This window comes from Crocuta crocuta, unplaced genomic scaffold (genome assembly GCF_008692635.1).
Source record: "Crocuta crocuta isolate KB4526 unplaced genomic scaffold, BGI_CrCroc_1.0 scaffold152, whole genome shotgun sequence".
Taxonomy (NCBI): domain Eukaryota; kingdom Metazoa; phylum Chordata; class Mammalia; order Carnivora; family Hyaenidae; genus Crocuta; species Crocuta crocuta.
In genome coordinates this window covers 3,831,687-3,856,316 of record NW_027528798.1, presented here as the reverse complement: position 1 = coordinate 3,856,316, position 24,630 = coordinate 3,831,687, and the positions used below count along the sequence as shown (strand labels likewise).

General features: G+C 36.6%; 1 protein-coding gene across 6 annotated transcripts in view; it reads left to right on the top strand.

Moving 5' to 3' along the window:
• Positions 1 to 24,630, top strand: part of TERB1 (telomere repeat binding bouquet formation protein 1) — a 52,703-nt gene that overhangs the window by 9,530 nt on the left and 18,543 nt on the right. For all 6 annotated transcript variants that reach the window (XM_077755478.1, XM_077755479.1, XM_077755481.1 and 3 more), the window contains 10 exons: positions 3,191 to 3,301; positions 3,489 to 3,617; positions 7,448 to 7,579; positions 8,393 to 8,453; positions 8,546 to 8,661; positions 8,756 to 8,878; positions 16,930 to 17,082; positions 18,242 to 18,373; positions 19,382 to 19,507; positions 20,615 to 20,772. In XM_077755478.1, the coding sequence (XP_077611604.1) occupies positions 3,191 to 3,301; positions 3,489 to 3,617; positions 7,448 to 7,579; positions 8,393 to 8,453; positions 8,546 to 8,661; positions 8,756 to 8,878; positions 16,930 to 17,082; positions 18,242 to 18,373; positions 19,382 to 19,507; positions 20,615 to 20,772 (1,241 nt within the window). The remainder of the gene's footprint in view (positions 1 to 3,190; positions 3,302 to 3,488; positions 3,618 to 7,447; positions 7,580 to 8,392; positions 8,454 to 8,545; positions 8,662 to 8,755; positions 8,879 to 16,929; positions 17,083 to 18,241; positions 18,374 to 19,381; positions 19,508 to 20,614; positions 20,773 to 24,630) is intronic.

Sequence of the window (24,630 nt, the reverse complement as noted above, 5' to 3'; positions counted from 1 at the left end):
TCTGCACCTGCGAGTACTGCTGTATTAAAGAAGGCTCTTTGACTGTCCAGGGCTTGTCTGTTCAGGAAGTGTTCTTTGAATGGTGTCTCTTGGTGTCTCTTGTTGAGACTTTGGTTATTTTATTTCCCTACTCCTAGTGGTATTTGGGACTCTCCACCATGTGAACTTTGGCTTGTTTCTTGAGGTAGCTGCTATAAGGTTTTCTCAGCGGACTCCGTCTCCTTTTCCTCCAGAACTCCTGGATTCTGTAAGCGTTCATATGGCTTCAGATTTTCTCCGTTTGAGAGATGGGGGTGAGTGAAATGAGTGAAACGGAGCTCCCTACTTTTCTGCCATCTTGCCTGTCAATTCATATTTTTAAAATGCCTGTTGGGATTACACTGAATCTATAGATCAATTTTAGGGAAACGGACATTTTAACAATATTTAGTCTTCCAGTCTATGAAAAAGGTGTTTCACTCCCGTTATTTCAGTTTTCTTTAATAAATCTCAGCAGTATTTTTTAGGTTGTAGTGTACATGTTGTTTATATCTTTCATCATATTTATCTCTAATTATTTAATATATTTTTAAAATATTTTTATTTATTTCTAGGAGAGAGAGAGACAGCGTGAGCAGGGGAGGGTCAGAGAGAGGGAGACACAGACTCTGAAACAGGCTCCAGGCTCTGAGCTGGCAGTCAGCACAGAGCCCGACACAGGGCTCGAACCACGAACCGCAAGGTCATGACCTAAGCGAAAGTCGGACGCTTAACCGACTAAGCCACCCAGGCGCCCCTCTAATTACTTAATATTTTTGATACTATTATAAATGACATTGTTTTTAGATACCAATTTCCAATTACTGCAGGGATATAGAAATACAATTGATTTCTGTATGTTCAATGGTTATGCTGAAATCTTACTATACTCTAGTATACTCTTAGTCTAGTAGCTTTTTTGTAGATTCCACTGGATTATCTATATAGAAGGTCATGTACGTGAAGGCAGATAGTTATACTACTTTCTTACCAATTTGAATACCTTTTATTTCTCTTTCTCACTTGATGGCACTGGCTAGGCTCTCTACTACAGAATTAAATGGAATGTTAAATAGAATGATACATTCCCCAGTACAATGTTAAATATCTCTGTCTTATTCCTGATCTCAGGGAGAAAGATTTCAGTCTTTCTCTGCTAAGTATTATGTTTACTACAGGGCTTGTGTGTGTGTGTGTGTGTGTGTGTGTGTGTGTGTGTGTGTGTATTTTTTCAGGTTGAGGAGGTTTTCTTCTGTTCCAAGTTCGTTGAAAAAAATCTTTAACCAGAAGTGAATGTTGGATTTTATCAAATGCTTTTTCCACATCTATTGAGGTGACCATTTGGTTTTCCATGTTAGTTTATCATATTACGTCAATTTATTTTTCAGATCTTAAGTCAACTCTGAATTCTTAGGATAAACCCACTTGTTTGTGATGTATTGTTATTTAATATGTTGTTAGATTCAGTTTGCTCTAATTGTTTAGACTTTTTATGTGAATGTTCATGAAGGATTTTGGTCTGTAGTTTTTTTTTTCTTTCTAATGGCTTTGGTTTTGGTATAAGGGTAATGCTGCTAACCTCATTGAGCAAGTTGGGAAGTATTCCTTCTCTCCAAACTTATGGAAAAGCTTGTGTAGAGTTGATATTACTTCTTTAAACATTCGGAAGAGTTTACAAATGAAGCCATCTGAACTTGGAGGTTTCTTTACAGAAAGGTTTTTAAACTATGATTTCAATTTCTTTTATAGATATAGTACTGTGTAGGTTGTCTGTTTCTTCTTAGGTGAGGTAATGTCTATCTTCAAAGCAATTTGTCCATTTCATTTAAGTCATTGAATCTATAGATATGAAGTTGCACATAACCATTATTATCTTTAGAATATTTATAGAACCTGTGATGGTGCCGTCTCTCTCATTCTGATATTCGTAATTTGTATCTTCGTTCCTCTTTCCTTGTCAGTTTGTCTAGAGATTTATCAGTTTTATTGATCGTCTCAAAAATCAGTTCTATTGTTTTTCTGCTTTCAATATCATTGATTTTAGCTTTAATCTTTATTTTCTTCTATTTGATTTGGCTCTAATTTACTGTTTTATAGTTTAAAAAAATTTTTTTAATGTTTTATTTATTTCTGAGAGAGAGAGGCAGCATGAGCAGGGGAGGGTCAGAGAGAGAGGGAGATACAGAACCCAAAACAGGCTCCAGGCTCCGAGCTGTCCTCAAACCCATGAATTGCGAGGTCATGACCTGAGCTGAAGTTGGAAGCGCAACCAACTGAGCCACCCAGGCACCCCTGTTTTTATAGTTTCTTAAGGTTGAAGCTAAGGTCATTAATTTGAGATCTTTTATAATATAAACATTTAGTGTTGTAAATTTTCTCTGAAATATTGTTGGTAGCATCCCACAAGTTCCAATATGTTGTGTTTTCATTTTTATTCACTTTATTTCTAAGTGGCAGATATTTAAGCCAGTGTAGCTTTGTTTAAAGAGAATAACACTGCATTTAGATTTTCTGTTTTTTAAAAAATTTTTTAAAGAGGGAGAGGGAGACACAGAATCCAAAGCAGGCTCCGGGCTCTGATCTGTCAGTTTGAGCCCAACGTGGGGCTCACACTCGCAAACCACAAGATCACAACCTAAGTTGAAGTTGTGTGCTTAACCAACTGAGCCACCCAGGCACCCCATGGATTTTCTCTTCTTATATTTCATGTGAGGGGAAAATCAAATAATTATAAGAGGTTCATTTCAAGTTCTTTTATTTAAGGAACATCTTTCTTTTTATTTATCTTTACTGTTGGATAGATTATAAAAGGAATTTGTACTCATGGTCTTAAAAACAAACATTATAAATATATGTATTTAGAAAGTTAAATTTAAATGGTTAGTTTTTGGGGCGCCTGGGTGGCTTAGTCGGTTAAGCGTCCAACTTTCGCTTAGGTCATGATCTCGCGGTTCGTGGGTTCGAGCCCCACGTCGGGCTCTGTGCTGACTGCCAGCTCAGAGCCTGGAGCCTGTTTCAGTCTGTGACTCCCTCTCTCTCTCTGGCCCTCCCCTGCTCGCGCTGTCTCTCTCTCTCTCTCTCCTAGAAATAAATAAAACATTTAAAAAATAAATAAATAAATGGTTAGTTTTTGAAACATTTGGTTTAAAAAAGTGAAATTTTTCTTCTTTAGAAATGAAGACTGATCTGAACTTACTATTGGAGTGTCTGAAGTATCAAATGGACAACCCTTTTTCACAAAAGGAAGCTTTGGTCACTATTCATTCAATTTGTCAACAAAACAGTAAGACGTGATAGTGAATTTTTATCTGTGATTCTAGTTCTTTAGTATTGTGATATAAAAATTTGCATAGTTCTTTTTCTTCAGCTCACTTACTTTACATGCTATGTCACTATATTTATATGATTTGTTTTCTCCTTAAAAGAATCATAGTATCATTTATATTTTGTTTTGTCTGCACACCCTATAGGTAATGCAGGTGTTTACTTTCGGGAAATTGGTGGTTTGATGTTTGTAAGAAATCTTGCAAAGTCGAGTGAACATAGCATGGTAAAAGAAGCAGCCTTATATACACTAGGAGCTGTTGCAGAACAAAATGGTAAAATATGAAAACTTGTTTTCATTATTCTTCAAGCATTGTGTTATATTTTAACAAACTACTATAAAGTAATTTTTGGGATGCCTGGGTGGCTCAGTCTGTTGGACATCCGACTTTGGCTCAGGTCATGATCTCACAGTTGCTGAGTTTGAGCCTTGCATCGGGCTCTGCACTGACAGTGCTGAGTCTCCTTGGGATTCTCTCTTTCCCTCTCTCTGTTCCTCCCCCACTTGCGTTCTCTCTGTCTCTCTCAAAATAAATTTAAAAAACTTAGGGATGCCTGGGTGGCTCACTCAGTTAAGTGTCTTACCAGCTCAGGTTGTAATCTCACGGTTTGTGAGTTCAAGCTCCATGTCAGGCTCTGTGCTGACAGCTCAGAGCCTGAAGCTGCTTCAGTTTCTGTGTCTCCTCTTTCTGCCCCTCCCCTGCTCACATGCTGTCTCTCTCTCTCTCTCTCAAAAATAAATAAACATTAAAAAATTAAAAAAAAAAAACTTAAAATAATAAAATAAAAAGTAATTTTATAATTAAATTCCCTTTTTACATGTCTGGATAGTTTTGTCAAGGTATTTTATTTATTTATTTATTTATTTATTTAAATTAAGGCATGCTAAAGATTTTGTTGAACTTATTAACCAAAGAAGGAACCAGTAAAATGTGACATCTGTTTCAAAGGCAATGGCAAAAAACAATATAGGCATTTGGGAATGTTGAAATAGATTTATATCTAGACACATAACTGGTCAGTATCTACAAGGCAATAATCATTTGCATTCTATTGGCCAAGTGCTTTGTATTTCTATGATCAAGAATAACTTGCATTATTATCAGTGTTCTCCAATTTAGAGAGATGTAAAATAGCCAAAGACAGTGAAAGATACAGATAATCTAGAAGAGTGTGCTAGACAGGACATTCAGTATTCATTTTTGTTCATTTCAAAATCTTCCACAGTTTTTCTTGCTGTTAGTTGGAAACATTTTTTTACTTTGTCTTTTACTGTTCTTCTCCTTTATTTTTGCCATGCAAAAGTTTTTTTATTTTTAGGAAAATAAAATTCATCATTCCTTCCCCTTTTGGCTTTTGAATTTTGAGTAATTGGAAAGTTTTCATTACTCTCAGGTTCTAGGAGAATCCTGTCACATTTACTTTTGGTATGGTATAGTTTTATTTTTTTACTTTTACATTTTTTTTAATTGTCCTGGGGTACGTATGGCATGATGAATGCTCCGGTTTTATCTTTTTTAGGGGGCAATCCAGCTATTTTAGCACTTCTTATTAAAAAGATCTTTTTGGGGGCACCTGGGTGGCTCAGTCGTTTAAGCATCCGACTTCAACTCAGGTCATGATCTCTCAGCTTGCAAGTTCAAGCCCCACGTCAGGCTCTGTGCTGACAGCTCAGAACCTGGAGCCTGCTTCAGGTTCTGTGTCTCGGTCTCTCTCCTTCTGCCCCTCCCCGGCTCATGCTCTGTCTCTCTCAAAAATAAACAAACATTAAAAAAATTTAAAAAAAAAAAAGATCTTTTTGGGACGCATGAGTGGCTCAGTCGGTTANTGCCTCTTCCATGCTCATGCTCTGTTGCTCTCTCTCAAAAAATAAATAAACATTAGCGGCGCTTGGGTGGCTCAGTCCATTGAGCATCAGACTTCGGCTCAAGTCATGATCTCAAGGTTTGGGAGTTTGAGCCTCGCGTTGGGCTCTGTGCTGACAGCTCAGAGCCTAGAGCCTCCTTCAGATTCTGTGTCTCCCCCTTCTTTCCCCTCCCATGCTCATGCTCTGTCTCTCTCTGATTAAAACGTTGAAAAAAATAAACATTAAAAAAGGTCTTTTTCAGCCTAAGTGTCCATCAACAGATGAATGGATCAAGAAGATGTGGTTTATCTATACCATGGAATACTACATGGCAATGAGAAACAATGAAATCTGGCCATGTGTAGCAACATGGATGGACCTTGAGGGTGTTATGCTGAGCGAAATAAGTCAGGCAGAGAAGGACAAATATCATATGTTTGCATGTATAGGAGGATTAGGAGGAACTTGACGGAGGAACAAGGGGGAGAAGAAGGGCGGAAATGGTGGGGGAAAGGGAGAGAGGCAAACCATGAGAGACTCTTGAATGCTGACAAAAACTGAGGACTGATGGATGTGGGGGGGAGGGGGGATGGGCATGGAGGAGGACACTTGTGGGGATGAGCACTGAGTGTTATGTGGAAACTAATTTGACAATAAACTATTTGTAAAAAAAAAAAAAAACTTTTTCACATTTATTTAAGATGCTATTCATACTTCACGAATTTGCATATGCATATATCTATCTTTGATTTTTCTATTAAGTTCATTATTTATACTTGAATCAAAAGACGAAGATAACTTATATATAGATAAATATACTCTGGGTATAGAAATTCATGTTGGTCAAAATATTTTTCTGTAGTATACCCAAGATGAAATTGATCCTAAAGTTTTAGTTTGTCAAGCAGCTTTCTATACTTAAATTTTCATCCATTAAATATTTCTTCATCATTTGGTTAAGAATAGAGCTGCGAGCTAGTCATTGGGATAAATAAGACATTGTCCTTGCCTTTGAGAGAAAGTCTAATAGCTGGTTCTAAATACTGGATCAAATAGTAATTATGCCTCTGTGTTCAAATTTTTATCTTTTTTAAAGATTTTATTTNATTCTTTCAGGAAATAAAGCAAGATCCCCATGCTGCTCTGCTAGGACTGCTATAACAAAATACCACAGACTGGATGGTTTAAACAATAGAAACTTATTTTCTTACAGTTCTGGACGCTAAAATTTCAAGATCTGGGTGTCCTCAGCGTTGGTTTCTTTTCAACAAAAATTTTTAAAATGTTTATTTATTTTTGAGAGAGAGACATAGCATGAGCGGGGAAAGACAGAGGGAGAGGGAGACACATAATCTGAAGTAAGCTCCAGGCTCTGAGGACAGCTCAGAGCCCGACATGGGGCTCAAACGCACGAACCATGAGATCATGACCTGAGCCAAAGTCGGGTGCTTAACTGACTGAGCCACACAGGCGCCCCTCAGATTATTGTTTTAAAATTCTGTTTATTGCATTATAATAACACACACACACACACAAACACACACACACTTACACACCTACTGTCAGGTATCATTTTTGCTTTTTGGAAAGATATTTTTATTTTTAGAAAGTTCTCATCGCTTCTCGGCCTTTTGGCTAAGATCAAGTGTATTTTTAGAAAGTTCTTAAGAGCATAGGTATCATTTGTCTCTCTGTTCTCTTTTTATTATTATTATTTTTTTTAATGTTTTTTATTTATTTTTGAGAGAGAGAGCATGAGCAGGGGAGGTTCAGAGAGAGAGGGAGATACGGAATCTGAAGCAGGCTCCAGACTCTGAGCTGTCCTCAAACCCACGAACCATGAAATCATGACCTGAGCCAAAGTCGGATGCTTAACCCACTGAGCCACCCAGGCTCCCGTCTCTCTGTTTTCTAAAGCAGATTTCTGAATTTTCTAAAATTTCTCTCTTGCTATGTTTTGTTACTCATCTTAAATTTCTTTTATATTTTAATTTTTTGTTAGGTTTTTATTAGAAATTCTAGGGGATTATGCCCATGTTGTAGAGCCTCAATCAAGTACTTCTGATTAAGATACTCCTTTTTTGGTCTGTTAATTTAGTAAGTACGTATCAATTTGTCAGAAATGTTGCATGACTAATAAATGTCAATGAAATGCAATCTGGTGGTGAACCATCTGTTTGGCAACTTTTATTCTGTTCAGCATATTTTAAAACTTGTGCTAATGCATAGAAATTGAAATTACATTTTTTTATTTTTCAGTTTACTGTCAGCAGACTTTGTGCACTTCAGAATTGTTTGAAGACTTAACTTGGTTCTTATCTAATAATGATTCAAACACAAATTTGAAAAGAATGTCTGTCTATGTTATATTGGTGCTAGTTTCAAATAATAGTAAGTACATTCTTTTATGTTGTAGAAACATTTAAAAAATAATAAATCGAGATAGTCATTGTTCCTTTCATTCTAGTCTTTATATCAGTGTCTTTTTAAAAATCTTACTGGGGCACCTGGGTGGCTCAGTAGGTTAAGTGTCCAACTTCGGCTCAGGTCATAATCTCACAGTTCATGGGTTCGAGCCCCATGTTGGGCTCTGTGCTGACAGCTAGCTCAGAGCCTGGAGCCTGTCTTTGGATTCTGTGACTCCCTCTCTTTCTAACACTCTCCTATTCACGCTGTCTCTATCTCTCTCTCAAAAATAAATAAAACATTAAAAATAAAATAAAAATCTTACTAACTTCTGAGAACTGTTAACTTTAGAGAAAATAGAATAGCATATATTTAATTGTTTGATATTTATTTTAAGAAATAGTAAAGTGATTTGTGTTATTTAAATAACATGAAAAAAGAACAGCTTTAAAAGCAAGAGAGGCATTTGATGATTGGTTTAGTTAATTTTCCACTGAATTAGCCATTTAGTTACAGTGTTTACTATATCAGCCAACAATGGCCTCAAATTTCATGTATCTCCTGTCTAAAATTTTGTTTTATTTTTGGAGGAAATTTGAATGTTGTCATTCTGTAAGCATAAGTTATGTATTTTCCATAGTAATCATGATTATTCTGTAATTCTGTGTTGCACTTAGTAATACTTTAAAGTGATTAAAAGTTATTTATTAGAAATGTTACTTAAATGTTATTTTTCATTTCTGCAAAATTATTTATAAGCAAAAGTCATATTGTGTGCTATATGGCTGTGTTTTTAAGGGACTGGACAGACACTTGTGAGAGAAACAGGTTGTATTACAGTTCTGACACAGTTGTTCAGGTAAGCAAATATAAATTTCTTGTTACTATTCATTATTTAAGAGATTAATGCATTTGTATTAATTTGCTTTTTTTTTTTTTTTAACTAAATAGGACAGTTCTTTCAAAGTATGAGTTGAATTTGTCAGATAAAAACATTTTCCAGAGTTACCAGTTATGGTCTTCAGTGTGTAGTACTTTGTGTGTCTGTGTCAACAATCCTCAAAATGGTAATTATCTCAAGTATTTAAATTTTAAAATAAAAACAAATAAACTGATACTTTCCAAATATATTAAAACACAATTGACTTTGTCTTCTTTCAGATGAAAATCAAATGCTTTGCTGTTCACTTTTTCCACATGCTAATGACTGGCTAATAAATTGTGTCAAACCTGAGGTAATTCGCCCTGTTTGCTCATTTATTGGGCTTACTCTTGCAAATAACAGTAAGTATTCATTATTGTCTAGTTAGACTTGAAGAGACATTTCAAAGCATAACAGAAACCTATTGAGTTAATTATTTGAATTAATTGAATTAATGTAGTAATTTTATTACAGTAAGTTGGGTCATTTTGAATGCATTTAGACTACTGCAGATAGGAAAACCTTGAAAGGAGACATTGTTAGGAAGACGATTGGGAAGATGGAGGTAGCAGCATAGTTTTCAATCTCCCCAGATAGCCTCATATAAAACAGGACAACTAGACACAAAACTAAAACCCACAGAGGGTGTTCTCTGACCAAATAGAATTAAATTAGAAATGAATAAAAATAAAACATTTAGAAAAGTCCCAAGTATCTGAAAATTAACCAACTCAGTGCTAAAACAGAGACCAAAACCAAAAATAACCACAAAACCATGAGTAAAAAAATAAATGATAAAGAAATTAGAAAAGTTTTTAACTGAATGATAATGAAAACACTACATTAAAACACTAGGTTGCTGTGGGACATCTGGGTGGCTTAGTTGGTTAAGTGCCATCTCTTGATTTCAGCTTAGATCATGATCTTCATGAGTTTGAGCCCTGCTAGTGTGGAGTCTGCTGGGATTCTCTCCCTCTCTTTTTGCCTTTCCCCCGCTCATGCTCATGTGCATCTCTCTCTCTCTCTCAAAAATAAATAAATAAACTTAAAAAAAATACTGGGCTGCTGTAAAAGCAATGTTTGGATGGAAATTTATAGCACTATAATTTGCATAAGGAAAGAAGAAAGGTCTCAAATGAATTTATATTTTTTTCTACCTAAGAAAATAGAAAATAAAGTTTAACTCAAAGAAGGAAATAATAAAGATCAGAAACTGATGAAATAGAAAAATAACACAGTAGGGGAAAACCAGTGAAACCAAAAGGTGATTCTTTAAAAAGATCAGTAAATGGATCCTTTAGCCAAGCTAATCACAAAATAAAAAGAGAAGGCCCAAATTATTAGTATCAAGAATAAGAAGTGACAGCACTCTAAATCTTTATAGATATTAGAAGGATAATAAAGGAATAATAGAAACAACTTCATGCCACTAAATTTGACAACTGATAAGAATTAGACAAATTATTTGCCAGACACCAACTCACTCAGAAGAAATAGATAACTTAGGGGCACCTGGTCAGCTCAGTCAGTTGGTTTCTGTCTCTTAATTTTGGCTCCGGTCATGATCTCAGGGTTATGAGATCGAGCTCTGTGTTGGGATTTGTCCTGAGCCTGGAGCCTTCTTAAGATATTCTTTCTCTTTCTCTCTCCCTCCCACCTCCTTCCTTCTCCCTCCCCACTTCTTCCCTGCTCGTGTGCAATGCTCTCTAAAATAAAAAAGAATAGATAATTTGAATATTACTGTATGTAGTAAAGAAATTGAATTAGTAGTTTAAAAGCTAAAACAGGAATTTCTGGGCCCTGATGTCTTCCCTGGTGAATTATACCAAACATTTAAAGAAAAAAAATTCTACATTAATTCCCAGAAAATGGAAGTACAGGAAATACCTCCTAACACATTTTAAAAGGCCAGAATTATTCCCACACTAAAGCTTGAAAAAGACATTACAAGAGGGGCGCTTGGGTGGCTCAGTGAGTTAAGCATCCAACTCTTGATTTTGGCACAGGTCATGATCTCACAGTTCCTGGGATCGAATTCCATGTCAGGCTCTGCACTGACAGCGAGGAGCCTGCTTGGGTTTCTGTCTCTGTCTCTGTCTCACTGTCTCTCTCTCTCTGCCCCTCCCCCACTTATGCTCCTTCTCTCTCTTAAAAATAAATAAACCCTTTAGGGGCACCTGGGTGGCTCAGTAGGTTAAGCAGCCGACTTCAGCTCAGGTCACGATCTTGCCGTTCGTGGGTTCAAGCCCCATGTCAATCTCTGTGCTAATAGCTCAGAGCTTGGAGCCTCCTTCAGATTCTGTCTCTCTCTGTCTCTCTGTCTCTCTCTCTCTCTCTGTCTCTCTCTCTCTCTCTCTCTCTCTGCCCCTCCCCTGCTTGCATACTGTCTTTCTCTCAAAAATAAACATTAAAAAATTTTTAAAATAAAATAAACATTAAAAAAAAGAAAANGCGAAAGTCGAACGCTTAACCGACTAAGCCCCCCAGGTGCCCCAAACATCTTTAAGAAAATATTAACAAATGGTTAATATTTGTTAAATTGTTAGTGATGCCTGGCTGCCTCAGTAGGTAGAGCATGTGACTCTGGATGTGGGATTAATGAGTTCAAACCCCATGATGGGCACAGAGCTTACTTAAAAAAAAAATTTTTTTAATAAAAAAAATTAAAAAGAAGTTGGGGTTCCTGGTTAGCTCAGTTGGTTAAGCGTCCTACTCTTGATTTTGGCTCAGTTGCTGATCTCACAGTTTGTGAGTTCAAGCCCTGCATCATGGTCTTTACTGGCAGTGCAGAACCTGCTTGAGATTTCTCTCTCTCTTTCTCTCTTTCTCTCTCTCTCTCTCTCTCTCTCTCTCTCTCTTTCTCTGTGTCCCTCCCCCACTCTGTCTTTTTCTCTCAATAAATAAACATTTTTTAAAAATTAAAACACTAAATCAAGTCCAGTAATATATAGAAAGGATAAGATATTATGACCAAGTGGCATTTATCCTAGAAATACAAGATTGGTTTAACATTGGAAAATTCATCATTTTCACAGGCTGTGACAGGAAAGAAAAACTATATGATGATCTAAAAAGATGCAAGAAAAGCTTTTCATGTCGTTCAGTAGACATACTTGAAAAAAACATTTGGTAAACTAGGAACAGACAGAACTTCTCAATGTAATAAAGGGCCTCTAAAGAACACTACAGCTTACATATTTAATGGTGAAAGACTTAATCCCCTCCTCCTTCCCCACCCTGCCAAGATTGGAAAAAAAACAAGGATAGCTACTCTCATTACTTTAAGATTTTACTGGGTGTTTCAGCCAATGAAATAAGCAAGAAAGTAAAAAGGCATAGAGATTGAAAAGCAGTAAGAAGATACAATGTCTTTATTCATAGATGACGCACTTGCCTAAAGAATCTAAAATAAAGTTGCAGGAATGAAAAGTGATTTTAGCAAGGTTGTAGGATATAAGGCCACATATAGAAATGAACTGTATTTCTATATAGTAGTGACTCAGTCAGTTGAGTGTCTGACTTTTGATCTCAGCTCAGGTATTGATCTCAGGGTTGTGAGTTTGAGCCTGAAGTTGGAGTCCACACTGGGTGTGAAGCCTACTTAAAAACAGCAACAACAACAACAACAAAAACCAACAAGAACACCACTAAGGGATAAATTTAATGAAATATGTGCAATGTCTATATGCTGAAAACTACAAAACGTTGCTGAGATAAAGAAAACCTAAATTAATGGAAGATATACTACACTCATGGATTGTAAGTTTCAGTATTATTAGAATGTCACTTCTGAAATTTAGTTTTTGATCAAGGCATTCTTCATCAAAATACCAGCAGGCATTGCTGTAGAAATTGACAAGCTGATTCTAAAGTTTACATGGAAATGCAAAAGGGCCAGGATAGTCAAACTTTTTGAAAAAGGTCAAAATTATGGGATATATAACTTGATTTCAATACTTATTATACAGTAATCAAGAAAGTGTGGCATTGGTTTAAGTGTAGACACATTAGGTCAATGCAGCAAAATGGAGAGCCCATACTGGCACAAAAACAGACACTCAGATCAGTGGAACAGAATAGAGAATCCAGAAATGGACCGATAAACATATGGCCAACTAATCTTTGACAGAGCAAGAAAGAATATCCAATGAAATAAAGACAGTCTCTTCAGCAAATGGTGCTGGGAAAACTGGACAGCGACATGCAGAAAAATGAACCTAGACCACTTTCTTACACCTGACACAAAAATAAACTCAAAATGGATGAAAGACCTAAACATAAGACCGGAAGCCATCAAAATCCTAGAGGAGAAAGCAGGCAAAAACCTCTTTGATCTCAGCTGCAGCAACTTCTTACTCAGCATGTCTCCGGAGGCAAGGAAAACAAAAGCAAAAATGAACTATTGGGATCTCATCAAAATAAAAAGCTTCTGCACAAAGAAGGAAATAGTCAGCAAAACTAAAAGGCAGTCGATGGAATGGGAGAAGATACTTGCAAACGACATATCAGATAAAGGGTTGGTATCCAAAAATCTATAGAGAACTTATCAAATTCTATACCCCCAAAAACAAAAACTCCAGTGAAGAAATGAGCAAAAGACATGAATAGATATTTCAAAGAGAACATCAAGATGGCCAACTGACACATGAAAAAAATGCACATCATCATTCATCATCAGGGAAATACAAATCAAAACCACAGTGAAATACCACCTCACACCTGTCACACGTGTCAGAATGGCTAACATTAACAACTCCGGCAACAACAGATGTTGGTGAGTTGTAGAGAGAGAGGATCTCTTTTGCACTGCTGGTGGGAATGCAAACTGGTGTAGCCATTCTGGAAAAAGTATAGAGGTTCCTCAAAAAGTTAAAAATAAAACTACCCTACAACCCAGCAATTACACTAGTAGGTATTTATCCAAGGGATACAGGTGTGCTGTTTCAAAGGAACACATGCACCCCAATGTTTATGCCAGCGCTATCAACAATAGCCAAAGTATGGAAAGCCCAAATGTCCATCCATGGATGAATGGATAAAGAAGATGTGGTATATTGGGGTGCCTGGGTGGCTCAGTCAACTGAGCTTCCGACTTTGGGTCAGGTCATGATCTTGCAGTCTGTGGGTTCAAACCCCGTGTCGGGCTCTGTGCTGATAGGTCAGAGCCTGGAGCCTGCTTTAGATTCTGCGTCTCCCTCTCTCTCTGACCCACTTCCACTCACACTGTCTCTCTCTCAAAAGTAAATATTAAAAAAAAAAGATGTATATATACAATGGGGTATTACTTGGCAATCAAAAAGAATGAAATCTTGCCATTAGCTACTACCTGGATGGAACTGGAAGGTATTATGCTACATGAAAATAGTCAGAGGAAGACAAATATCATATGACTTCACTCATATGAGGACTTTAAGATCTAAAACAGACGAACATAAGGGAAGGGAAGCAAAAATAATATAAAAACAGGAAGGGGGAAAACAGACTCATAAGTATAGAGAGTAGAGGGGTGCTGGAAGGGTTGCGGGAGGGAGGGATGGGCTAAATGGGGAAGAGGCATTAAGGAATCTACTTATGAAATCATTGTTGCATCATGTGCTAACTAACTTGGATGTAAATTATAAAAAATAAATTTATGGGAAAAAAAAGCCAACAAAGTTTAAAAAAAATAGACCAGATATAGACCTACACATAGATAGTCACTGATTTTCTACAAAGATGCCATAATAATTCCATATGGGAAAATACCGTCTTTTCAACAAATGATGCTGGAAAGAGTGGATATCCATACACAAAATGTGAATTTCAACCCTGATTTTACACTGTATAGAAAAATGAACCTGAAATGACCCATAGACCTAAATGTAGGAATTAAAACTTTAAAACTTCTACGGGCACCTGGGTGGCTCAGTCGGTTAAGCATCTGACTTGGGCTCAGGTCATGATCTCACGGTTCGTGAGTTTGAGCCCCGTGTTGGGCTCTGTGCTGACAGCGAGCTCAGAGCCTGGAGCCTACTTCAGATTCTATATCTCCCTCTCTCTCTGACCCTCCCCTGCTCACACTGTCTCTCTCAGAAATAAATTTTAAAAAAATTAAAAAAACTTTAAAACTTGTAGACAAAACATAGAAACAAATCTTCATAACTTCGGAGAAGACAAAGATTTCTTAGAACACAAAAAGTATGAACCACTAAGGAAAAAATGATAAACTGGACTTCACTGAAATTAAAAGCTTTAACTCTTCAAAAGATTATGTTAAAATGAAAAAGCAAGCCATCGACTGGGAGAAAATATCTGTGGAATGTACACCTGATAAAGAAATACCCAAAATATATAGAGAACTTGTAGAAACCTGTAAGACACACACACACACACACACACACACACACAAAACCAACCTAATGATTAAAAAAGAGGCAAAATTTGATCAGATACATCACCAAAGAAGATATGAATATTTAATTATAGATAAGCAATGAGAAAAGTTTTGATAAGATGGTCAAAATCATTAATTATTAGAGAAATTCAAACTAAAACCCAAAAGATACCAGTACATGCTCACTACCGTGGTTAAAAGGGGAAAGGCCAGTATTAATAAATTGATGAAGTTGTGGAGCAATTAGAAATTTCTCATATGTTGTTGGTATGTATATATATTCACATATTTAAATAGTCATGTTTCACATGCAAAGGAACTTAGCTCTATAATTCCAGAAATTAGATTCTCTTTCCATTTTGCTTTGACATTTCCTTTTTATCTAAAGTCAACTTGGATGAGCAATAATTTTGTAACCTCATTACCCTCAGCAAACTGGTATGAAATCTAGATTAGATGAAATTTGAAATATTCACCATATAGGTGTAGACTAGGATGTTTTTATTCTTATAAATGTGAATTTTTATTACATAGGCTATAACTAGAAATTGTGGTGACACAGTGCCATTTTTATTTAAGCATTTAAAAATACTTCCTTGAGGCACTTAAATGACTTGGTTAAGCGTCTCACTCTTGGTTTCATATCATGATCCCATGGTTTGTGGGTCCAAGCCCCATTTCAGGTCTGCTGCAGATGCTGAGCCTGCCTGGGACTTGTCTCTCCCCCTCTCTCTGCCCCTTCCCTGTTCATACACATATTCTTTCTCTCCCCACCCCCTGCAAAACAAATAAATATAAAAATAATTTTTCAAGAGTTTTTAAAAGATTTTTAATGATTTTAAAAAATTTATTTCTGAGAGAGAGAGGCAGCATGAGCAGAGGAGGGTCAGAGAGAGAGAGAGAGGGAGATACAGAATCCAAAGCAGGCTCCAGGCTCTCAGTACAGAGCCTGACGCGGGGCTCGAACCTACGAATCATGAGATCATGATCTGAGCCAAAGTCAGACAGGTAACCGACTGAGCCACCCAGGTACCCCTCAAGAGTTTTTTAACAAAACTATTTTGCAGTAAAGAAACCTGTTTTGGAGTCTCCATAATATTTAAAATGTTTAAAATTAAAAATATTTAATATGTTAAAATGTTTGCTTATTCTTCAGAAACATTTCCTAACAGTTCCTTTCTCAGATGTAGAAAATTCTGAACATGATGGTTTTTTTTTTTTTGAGATCTTTGTGTTTTATTGAACAATACAAGTAATTTTTTTTGTTTAAATCATTTTGGCTCAATTTGTGATACTAGAGTATACTGGGAAGGTTTGTGGCAGAATTATAATCATTAACCCATGTATCCATTTGTTATAAGCCCACTGCTGGGATAGGGGTTGTAGAGACCATTGAATACACAGACCCATGGGATACTTTCCTATCAGAATCACTTTCAATAGAGGAACAAGACACTTCGACTCTTAAAAAATGTATTTTTCACGGAGTCTTTGCTTGGAATAGTTGTTAGGACTCTCAATAATATGTTATAATTTTATGTTCTAAGAACTAAAAGAATTAGGCTTAAATAAGATGGATAAAATATATGTTCTTTTGGAATAGTTAAATTACTTTGCCCTTTGTATATTCAAGCAATCTAAGGAATGAGTTATATTGGAATTCAGAAAATAGGCAGCTTGCTAATTGCAATATCAAGCTAAATGAATTAATCTGTTCTTCAGAGCTCTGATGACGGGCTTGAGTTTACTAATGCCATTATTGCAAAATATACCAGTTCTTGCTAAATAAAAAAGAAAAGATATCTAACACATGAGAAACACTGTACTGTGTGTGTAGTTGTTCTATGTTCAAGTGCATTTCTTACTTACGTAAACGACCTGTTTTATGATTAAAGGGAAATATTAGATTTTTTTGTTCCTTAATTTCGGGATTTTTAGTATTTGAAAAAGTCAATTTAATGTCAGATTTAGTGTAAAATAATTGAATGGAACCATATACTTGTTTGAGGTATTAATAGTCTTGCTACTTTATTCCTTAAGCATATGTTCAGAAATACTTTATATCTGTGGGTGGACTGGATATATTGTCTCAAGTTCTTGTGCAGCTGGAATCTGATTCACACAAGACTCTTTCCAGTGCTAAGCTTGCAGTGGTGGTGACAAAGACAGTGGATGCATGTATTGCTGATAATCGTGAGTGAATATACTTAGTAATTTTTCTACAATTGCACTTTGTTTGAATTCAGCATGGTAAGTGTTGAAATGGTAGATGGAACACAAACATGGATTGGACTTCCAGTTTCTCACAAGTAGGATGTAATCTTAGAACTTTTCTAGTCCAATTCCTTGTTTTCCCAAGGAGGTTAGGAGTTCCCTAAGGGTTCAAAACTAGGTCTTCTGACTTCATCTAATGAGAGAATCAAGATAAGATTCTGTTATTTCTAAACCTTTGTTTCATCAAAAAAAACAATATTAAGTTAAAAATTTTAGGTGAGAAATGGAAATTTTGGACACATAAATGGAAACCCAATTTATAGATTTTTTTAAGTTACATTAAGAATTAACTTATGCCTCTTTCTAATAAGTATAAGGTCTGACTTACCCAGCCATAACTAGTGCATGGCAGATCCAGACTTGAACCCATGGCTACTTCTGACATGTACAGATATTGAGGAATGATAGTCTGTAAATCTCTGTAATAAGCAACACTCTTAAAATTCACAAATAACTGAAAAATAAATAGGTCATTTTTTAACACTTGAGTTATTAGGGGCCTGCTATGTGCTGGGCTCTTTGTGAGCTCTAGAGATACAAAAATGATTAAGATATAGTCCCTTGAAGAATTCACAACCTTACTGTTGATATCAATATTGTTAGACACTGGGTGAACTCTGTTAGAAACGCTGTTAGAAGAAGTATAACTTAAAATGGCAGCTTCTGGAATTTTGTCATATCTCATTGTGACAGCTTCAGGTATGCTTCATTGTGTCATTAACATTAGCAGAACTATGGCCAGTTAATAATGTATTTCAGTTATGGGCAGGAGTCCTAGAGACATAGGAAGGTCTCTAGTCCATCTAGATAGGAAGAGGTGTATAAGCTGAGAGTAAGCATATTCAGCTTTTAGGAAGGCAGTATTATTCATACTCACAGCATTATGCAGGATAATTAAGAAGAAACCATTCTTTATAAAATAGGCTTTAGTAAACTGTCTTAAGTTTGGGAAGTGGGATTAATGAGGACTGTAAGCCACCATCTTATTACAATGCATTTATTTATATTCACATATACATACATATTAAATGTTGNGTTTTAAGTTTATACTTTTTTTTTCTCTATTTTATACTAATAGCTACTTTTGGAGTAATACTATCTAAGTATCAGATTGTTTCAAAACTTCTGACATTACTGCTTCATGAAAGTCTGGATTCAGGAGAAAAATTTAGCATCATACTTACTCTTGGTCATTGCACAGAGGATTGTGGTAAGTATTGCATTTATGTAGTATGCTTATTAAAACAATGAACTAGAAATCCACTTTTGTATTTTTCCTCACTTTCATATGAAAGACTTGAAAGTACTGCCTTTCTCCAAGTTATTCAGTCCCCAAACCAGTCATTTTGCTCTTTATCCTCCTTCATCCATACTCTTCCTTATCCCTTTCTGTCCAGTTCCAGTTTAGGCCTTCAGCCCTTCAACATCTTTCACCAATATTATTGGAATAGATTTCTCCTTGTGTTCCCTTTCTTCTGTCTCCATTTTTCAATCCAATCATCACACTGCTGCACAGATCTGATTCCGTTCTCCCTTACTGAAAACCTTTGAAAGTCCTATTTTTCTTTCTCCACTTATCATTCTCTTTTTTCTCCTCACCTTCCATATTCCTCCCTCTTTCCAATCTCCTCCTGCTCTCTTTCTCTGTCCACTTTCCTCCTTTCCAACCCTCTTCACATTCGTCTCTCCCTCTCCTTCCAATCTCTTCTCTCCTCTTGGCTCCCTGCCCAACTTTTCCACTCTCCTTGCTTTGCTATCTCTTGCTTCTTCTGCCCTCTCTTACCTCATTTTCCGTTACCTCCATTAGTTTATTTCTCTGTTCTTTCTCTTAACTTTTGTATAATTTAGAATTTACTGTACCTTTAGATTTTTTTATTTTCATTTTTTATTGTGGCTTAATTTGACAACTGTATGTAATTTCTTTTTTCAACTATACCTTTTTTAACCAAGTGAGGGCTGGAGTTTTTTTGGTTGTTTTTTTGTACTCTTCTGAGGTATGGCACTACCCCATAGCTGTTATTTTAGCAGTCATCACTTATGAGACAGGTATTTTATGTCAGTAGAATATTTCCTAAATTGAAAATACTTTGAAACAATTTTTCTCTATATTAAAATTTAAACTATGTTCATAATTAACACAAAGAAGAATTATGACCTTATGCAGATAGTTTATGATGAAATAACTATCTTCTACTCTCATTTTTGATATATTTTCCAGAGGAAAATCAGTATGACCTTTTTAAAAACAATGGGCTTCCACTCATGATACAGGCTTTAACTGAATCACATAATGAGGAACTAAACAAAGCTGCCACTTTTGTGCTTCACAATTGCAAAAAAATTAGTAAGTATATTGTTACTTTAAAAAAATACTGAAGTTTATGAAAGAGAATTTATATCTGTTGAATGAGTCAAACCCCTTAAGCTCCCAGGTTCTTCTTAACATTTGAAAAGCAGAGTATATAATTTGGACATGACTAGAGTGTTTCATCATATAAAAAAACCTATCTGGAAGAGAGCAACGATATAGATAATTTTCTTATTTTGTGCTCTGGACAAAATCAGTTGTAGGACTTAAATTTGAGGACTACAGGTGACTTATGGTTAAATTATAAAGTATATTTCATATATTTATTTTATAAACTTAGTGCCTGTTATTTGCCAGGCACTCTGCTAGGTTTTAGGGATAGAATGATTAAGAAACAACAGTCTACACTCATAGAGCTTAGTTTAACTAGATAAAGAGGTACTTATTGAGCAATCTCAAAAATGAATGAATTGTTACATATTAACCTAAGGGCTAGGAATGGTTGGAGCAATAGATCTTAGAAAGCAAAGAACAAAAGACTGTGATCTAGACTTGGAGCAGAAAAGCCTTTGGAGGAAGTGACTCTTGAGCTGATATCTGAACGTATAGCATTAACTAGGTGAAAAGGGAATTTGTTATGGACTAATGTCTCAGGCATGAGCAACAGTGAGGCATAAAGACCCTGTGATCAGAGGGAGTATGCATTGAAGGATTGATGGCCATTGAATAGGTAAGTCTTCATGGAAGGAAAATTGCTGTTGCAATGTGTAAAAAGAAAACTTAAAAGATTATGGGAAGGAACCACTCTGTAAAAGCTGTTGAAAAAGAAAACTACAACTGGTATCCAGACACCTGAGGATATTTATGTATCTGGCATAACATATTTTCATGTTACTCTTTTTCTTATAACTCTGAAGATTAAAGTCTGATTTATGACTGGGGCTTGGACGTCTGCCAACCACACACTTTCTATTTATTTTGTGTACCATTTAGATAGTTAATTTAGTCTAGATGGGCAAAATTTAGAGAAGTGGGTGTGGGGCACTAGGTTGTCTGTATTTAAAGTGTTAAAATTATATTTCAAGTGTCAAAAAAACATTTCCAGTAATGGATAAATTCACTTTTTTTCCCTATATTATGAAGCTGAAAAATTATGTCTAAGTCTAGGAGAATACTCTTTTGATGAGAATGAAAAACAATTAGAAGACATAAATACGAAAGAGAAGAATCTTGAAGATTACTGGAAGAAAGCAAAGGAAATTCTACACAGAATAGAACAGCTTGAAAGAGAAGGAAATGAGGTTGGCTTTTTTGTTTCAAAGAGTATAGAACTTTTTTTAAGTTTTTTTTTTTTTTCAGTAGAGGTTGAAGGGTAAAAGGTTTTTTCTGCTATTTTAAAATTTTTATTGGTTTTAAATTTAAAATTAAATAGTGATACTTGAGTAACCATCTTTGAGCATAGAAAGAAAAGATTTTTAAGAAGTGGAAATGATGAGGGGCGCCTGGGTGGCTTAGTCGGTTAAGCGTCCCACTTTCTTAGGTCATGATCTCGCGGTTCGTGGGTTCGACCCCCCATGCGGGCTCTGTGCTGACTGCCAGCTCAGAGCCCGGAGCCTGCTTCAGTCTGTGACTCCCTCTCTCTCTGACCCTCCCCTGCTCATGCTGTCTCTCTCTCTCTCTCTCTCTCTCCTAGAAATAAATAAAACATTTAAAAAAATTTTTTAAAAAAAAGTGGAAATGATGAGGGGCGCCTGGGTGGCTCAGTCAGTTAAGTGTCCGACTTCGGCTCAAGTCATGACTTCACGGTTAATGAGTTTGAGCGCCATGTTGGGCTCTGTGCTCACAGCTCAGAGCCTGCAGCCTGCTTTGAATTCTTTGTTTCCCTCTTTCTCTGACCCTCCCCAGCTCACACTCTGTGTTTCTCTCAAAAAATAAACATTAAACAAAAATTTTTTTTTAAAAAGTGGAAATGATGACTGAAAAAATAAGAGACATGGAAGATAAAGGCCAGACATGGAAGATAGAGCTCTAACAATTGTATAATAAGGGTTTAAGAAAGAGAAAGGATGGAAGTAATAATCTCTCATATGTGTGTGTGTGTGTGTGTGTGTGTGTATATATGTATATATATATACACATACATGTTTCTATATTTTTCCATGTATGTGAAATTTGTGTTTTTGTGCATGTACTTTTAAAAAATGTTTATTTATTTTTGATCGGGCGCCTGGGTGGCTCAGTTGGTTGGGTACCTGTCTTCATCTCAGGTCATGATCTTGTCTTTGTGAATCCCAGCCCCTTGTGGGTAAGCTCAAGCCACTTTGGGCTTTGCACTCTTTCTCCCTTTCTCTCTGTACCTTGTGGGATTCTCTCTCCCTCTGTTTCTGCCCCTCACTCACTCATGCTCTGTCTCAAAAAAATAATTTAAAAAATTTCTTTAATGTTTATTTCTGAGAGAGAGCGAGAGAGCACGAGCAGGGGAGGAGCAAAGAGAAGGGGGGACAGAAGATCCAAAGCAGACTCTGTGCTGACAGCAGAGAGCTCCATGCAGGGCTCAAACTCACGAACCATGAGATCATGACCTGAGCTGAAGTTGGATGCTCAACCAACTGAGCCACCCAGGTGCTCCTTTGTGCATACATTTTTAAAAATAAATGCATATGAGGCATCTGGGTGGCCCATTTGGTTAAGCATCTGACTTTGGGTCAGGTCATCATTTCAGGGTTAGTGAGTTTGAGCCCTGCGTCGGGCTGTATGCTGACAGCTCAGAGTCTGGAGCTTGCTTTGAATCATGTGTCTCATTCTCTCTCTGCCCCTCCCCCACTTGTCTTCTGCCTCTCTCTATCTCTCAAAAATAAACACATGTAAAATAAATACATAAATAAAATAAAAATAAAAGCATAGTACTCAACTTAGTATAATAGGATAGTAATTTCATTCTTTTAAATGACTGAGTAGTATTCAATATTAAACATTATTATGAATTTATTTAACTAGTACTTTATTGAGGCCATTTAGATTATATTCAATCTCTCACCAGTGTAGACAACTCTAGAGTAAACATCTTGCTACATATATAAATACATTTGTTGTTGTTGAGTTTATTTTTATTGGGGCACCTGGGTGGCTCAGTTGGTTGAATGTCCAACTTTGGCTCAGGTCATGATCTTGTGGTTCATGGCTTTGATCCCTGTGTCAGGCTCTGTGCTGACAACTTGGACCCTGGATGGAATCTACTTTGGATTCCGTATCTCCCTCTCCTGCTCATGCTGTGTCTCTCTCTCTGAAAAATAAAAAAGCAATAAAAATTTTTTTAAGTTTATTTATTTTGAGAGAGAGAGAACGAGCAGTGTAGGTTCAGAGAGAGAAGGAGACAGAATTCAAAGCAGGCTCCGCACTGTTACCGCAGAGCCCAATGTACAGCTTGAACTCATGAACCATGAAATCATGACCTGAGCTGAAATCGAGTCAGATGCTTAAGTGACTGAGCCACCCAGGTGGTAAATATATATATTTATAATAGCTTTACTAAGATGTAAATCACATTCCGTACAATTGACCTGATAAAGGGGATATTTCATTGATTTTTAGTATACCCACAGAATTGTGCAGCCCTTACCGCAATCAATCTTAGAACACTTTTTTTTTTTTAATGTTTTTATTTATTTCTAGGAGAGAGAGAGAGAGAGAGAGAGACAGCATGAGGAGGGGAGGATCAGAGAGAGAGGGAGTCACAGACTGAAACAGGCTCCAGGCTCCGAGCTGGCAGTCAGCACAGAGCCCGACACGGGGCTCGAACCCACGAACCGTGAGATTATGACCTAAGTGAAAGTCGGACGCTTAACCGACTAAGCCACCCAGGTGCCCCCATTTTTATCACCCCAAAAAGAAACCCCATACCTTTTAGCAGTCACCCTCCTTGTTCCCCCCATCTATTCTTCCCACCACCCCATCCTAGGCAACCACCAGACTATTTTCTGTGTCTATATATTTACCTATTCTGTACTTTTTATATAAATTGAATCATGTAACATGTGGTCTTTTGTGACTGGCTTCTTTCATTTAGCATAATGTTTTCAAGGTTTATGTATGTTTATATTAGTATTTCATTCCTTTTTAAAAAAGCTTTATTGAGGGGCGCCTGGGTGGTTCTCAGTTGATCCAACTGAGAACTTAGGTCATGATCTTGCGGTTCGTGGGTTTGAGCCCTGCGTCAGGCTCTGTGCTGACAGCTAGCTCAGAACCTGGAGTCTGTTTCAGATTCTGTATCTCCCTCTCTCTCTGACCCTCCCCTGCTCACGCTCTCTGTCTCTGTCTCTGTCTCTGTCTCTCAGAAATAAATAAAACATTAAAAAAATTTTTTTAAAGCTTTATTGAGATGTAATTCACATACCATGCAGTTTGCTCACTTAAAGTGTACAGTTCAGGGGCACCTGGGTGGCTCAGTCGGTTAAACATCCAACTTCAGCTCAGGTCATGATTTCGCGGTTCATGGGTTCAAGCCCCACATCGGGCTCTGTGCTGACAGCTAGCTCAGAGCCTGGAGCCTGTTTTGGATTCGATGTCTCCCTCTCTCTCTGACCCTCCCCTGTTCACGCTGTCTCTCTCTCTCTCTCTCTCTCTCTCTAAGAAATAAATAAAAAAACGTTAAAAATAAATAAAGTGTACGGTAGTGTTTAGTATATTTACAGATATGTGCAACTATAGTCAATTACATTATTTTTATCACCTCAGAATGGAACTCTGTACCCTTTAGGTATTTCCCCGCATCCTCCATTGCCAGCTATATACAGTCCTCTATCTGTCTTTATAGATTTGCCTATTCTAAATATTTCATATGAATGAAATTATGTAATATGTGATATTTTGTGACTGGCTTCTTTCAGTTAGCCTGTTTTCAGTGCTCATTCATGTTTTAGCATGCATCAGTACGTCTTTCCTTTTTTTTTTTTTAAGTTTATTTATTTTGAGAGAGAGCGTGTTTGTGAGTATGCATGAGCAGGGAAGGAGTAGAGAGAGGGAGAGAGAGAATCCCAAGTAGGCTCTGCACTGTCTTGATCTCACCAATCATGAGATCGTGACCTGAGCCAAAATCAAGAGTTGGATGCTCCACCATCTGAGCCACCCAGGTGCCCCATTACTTACTCCTTTTAAAGGCC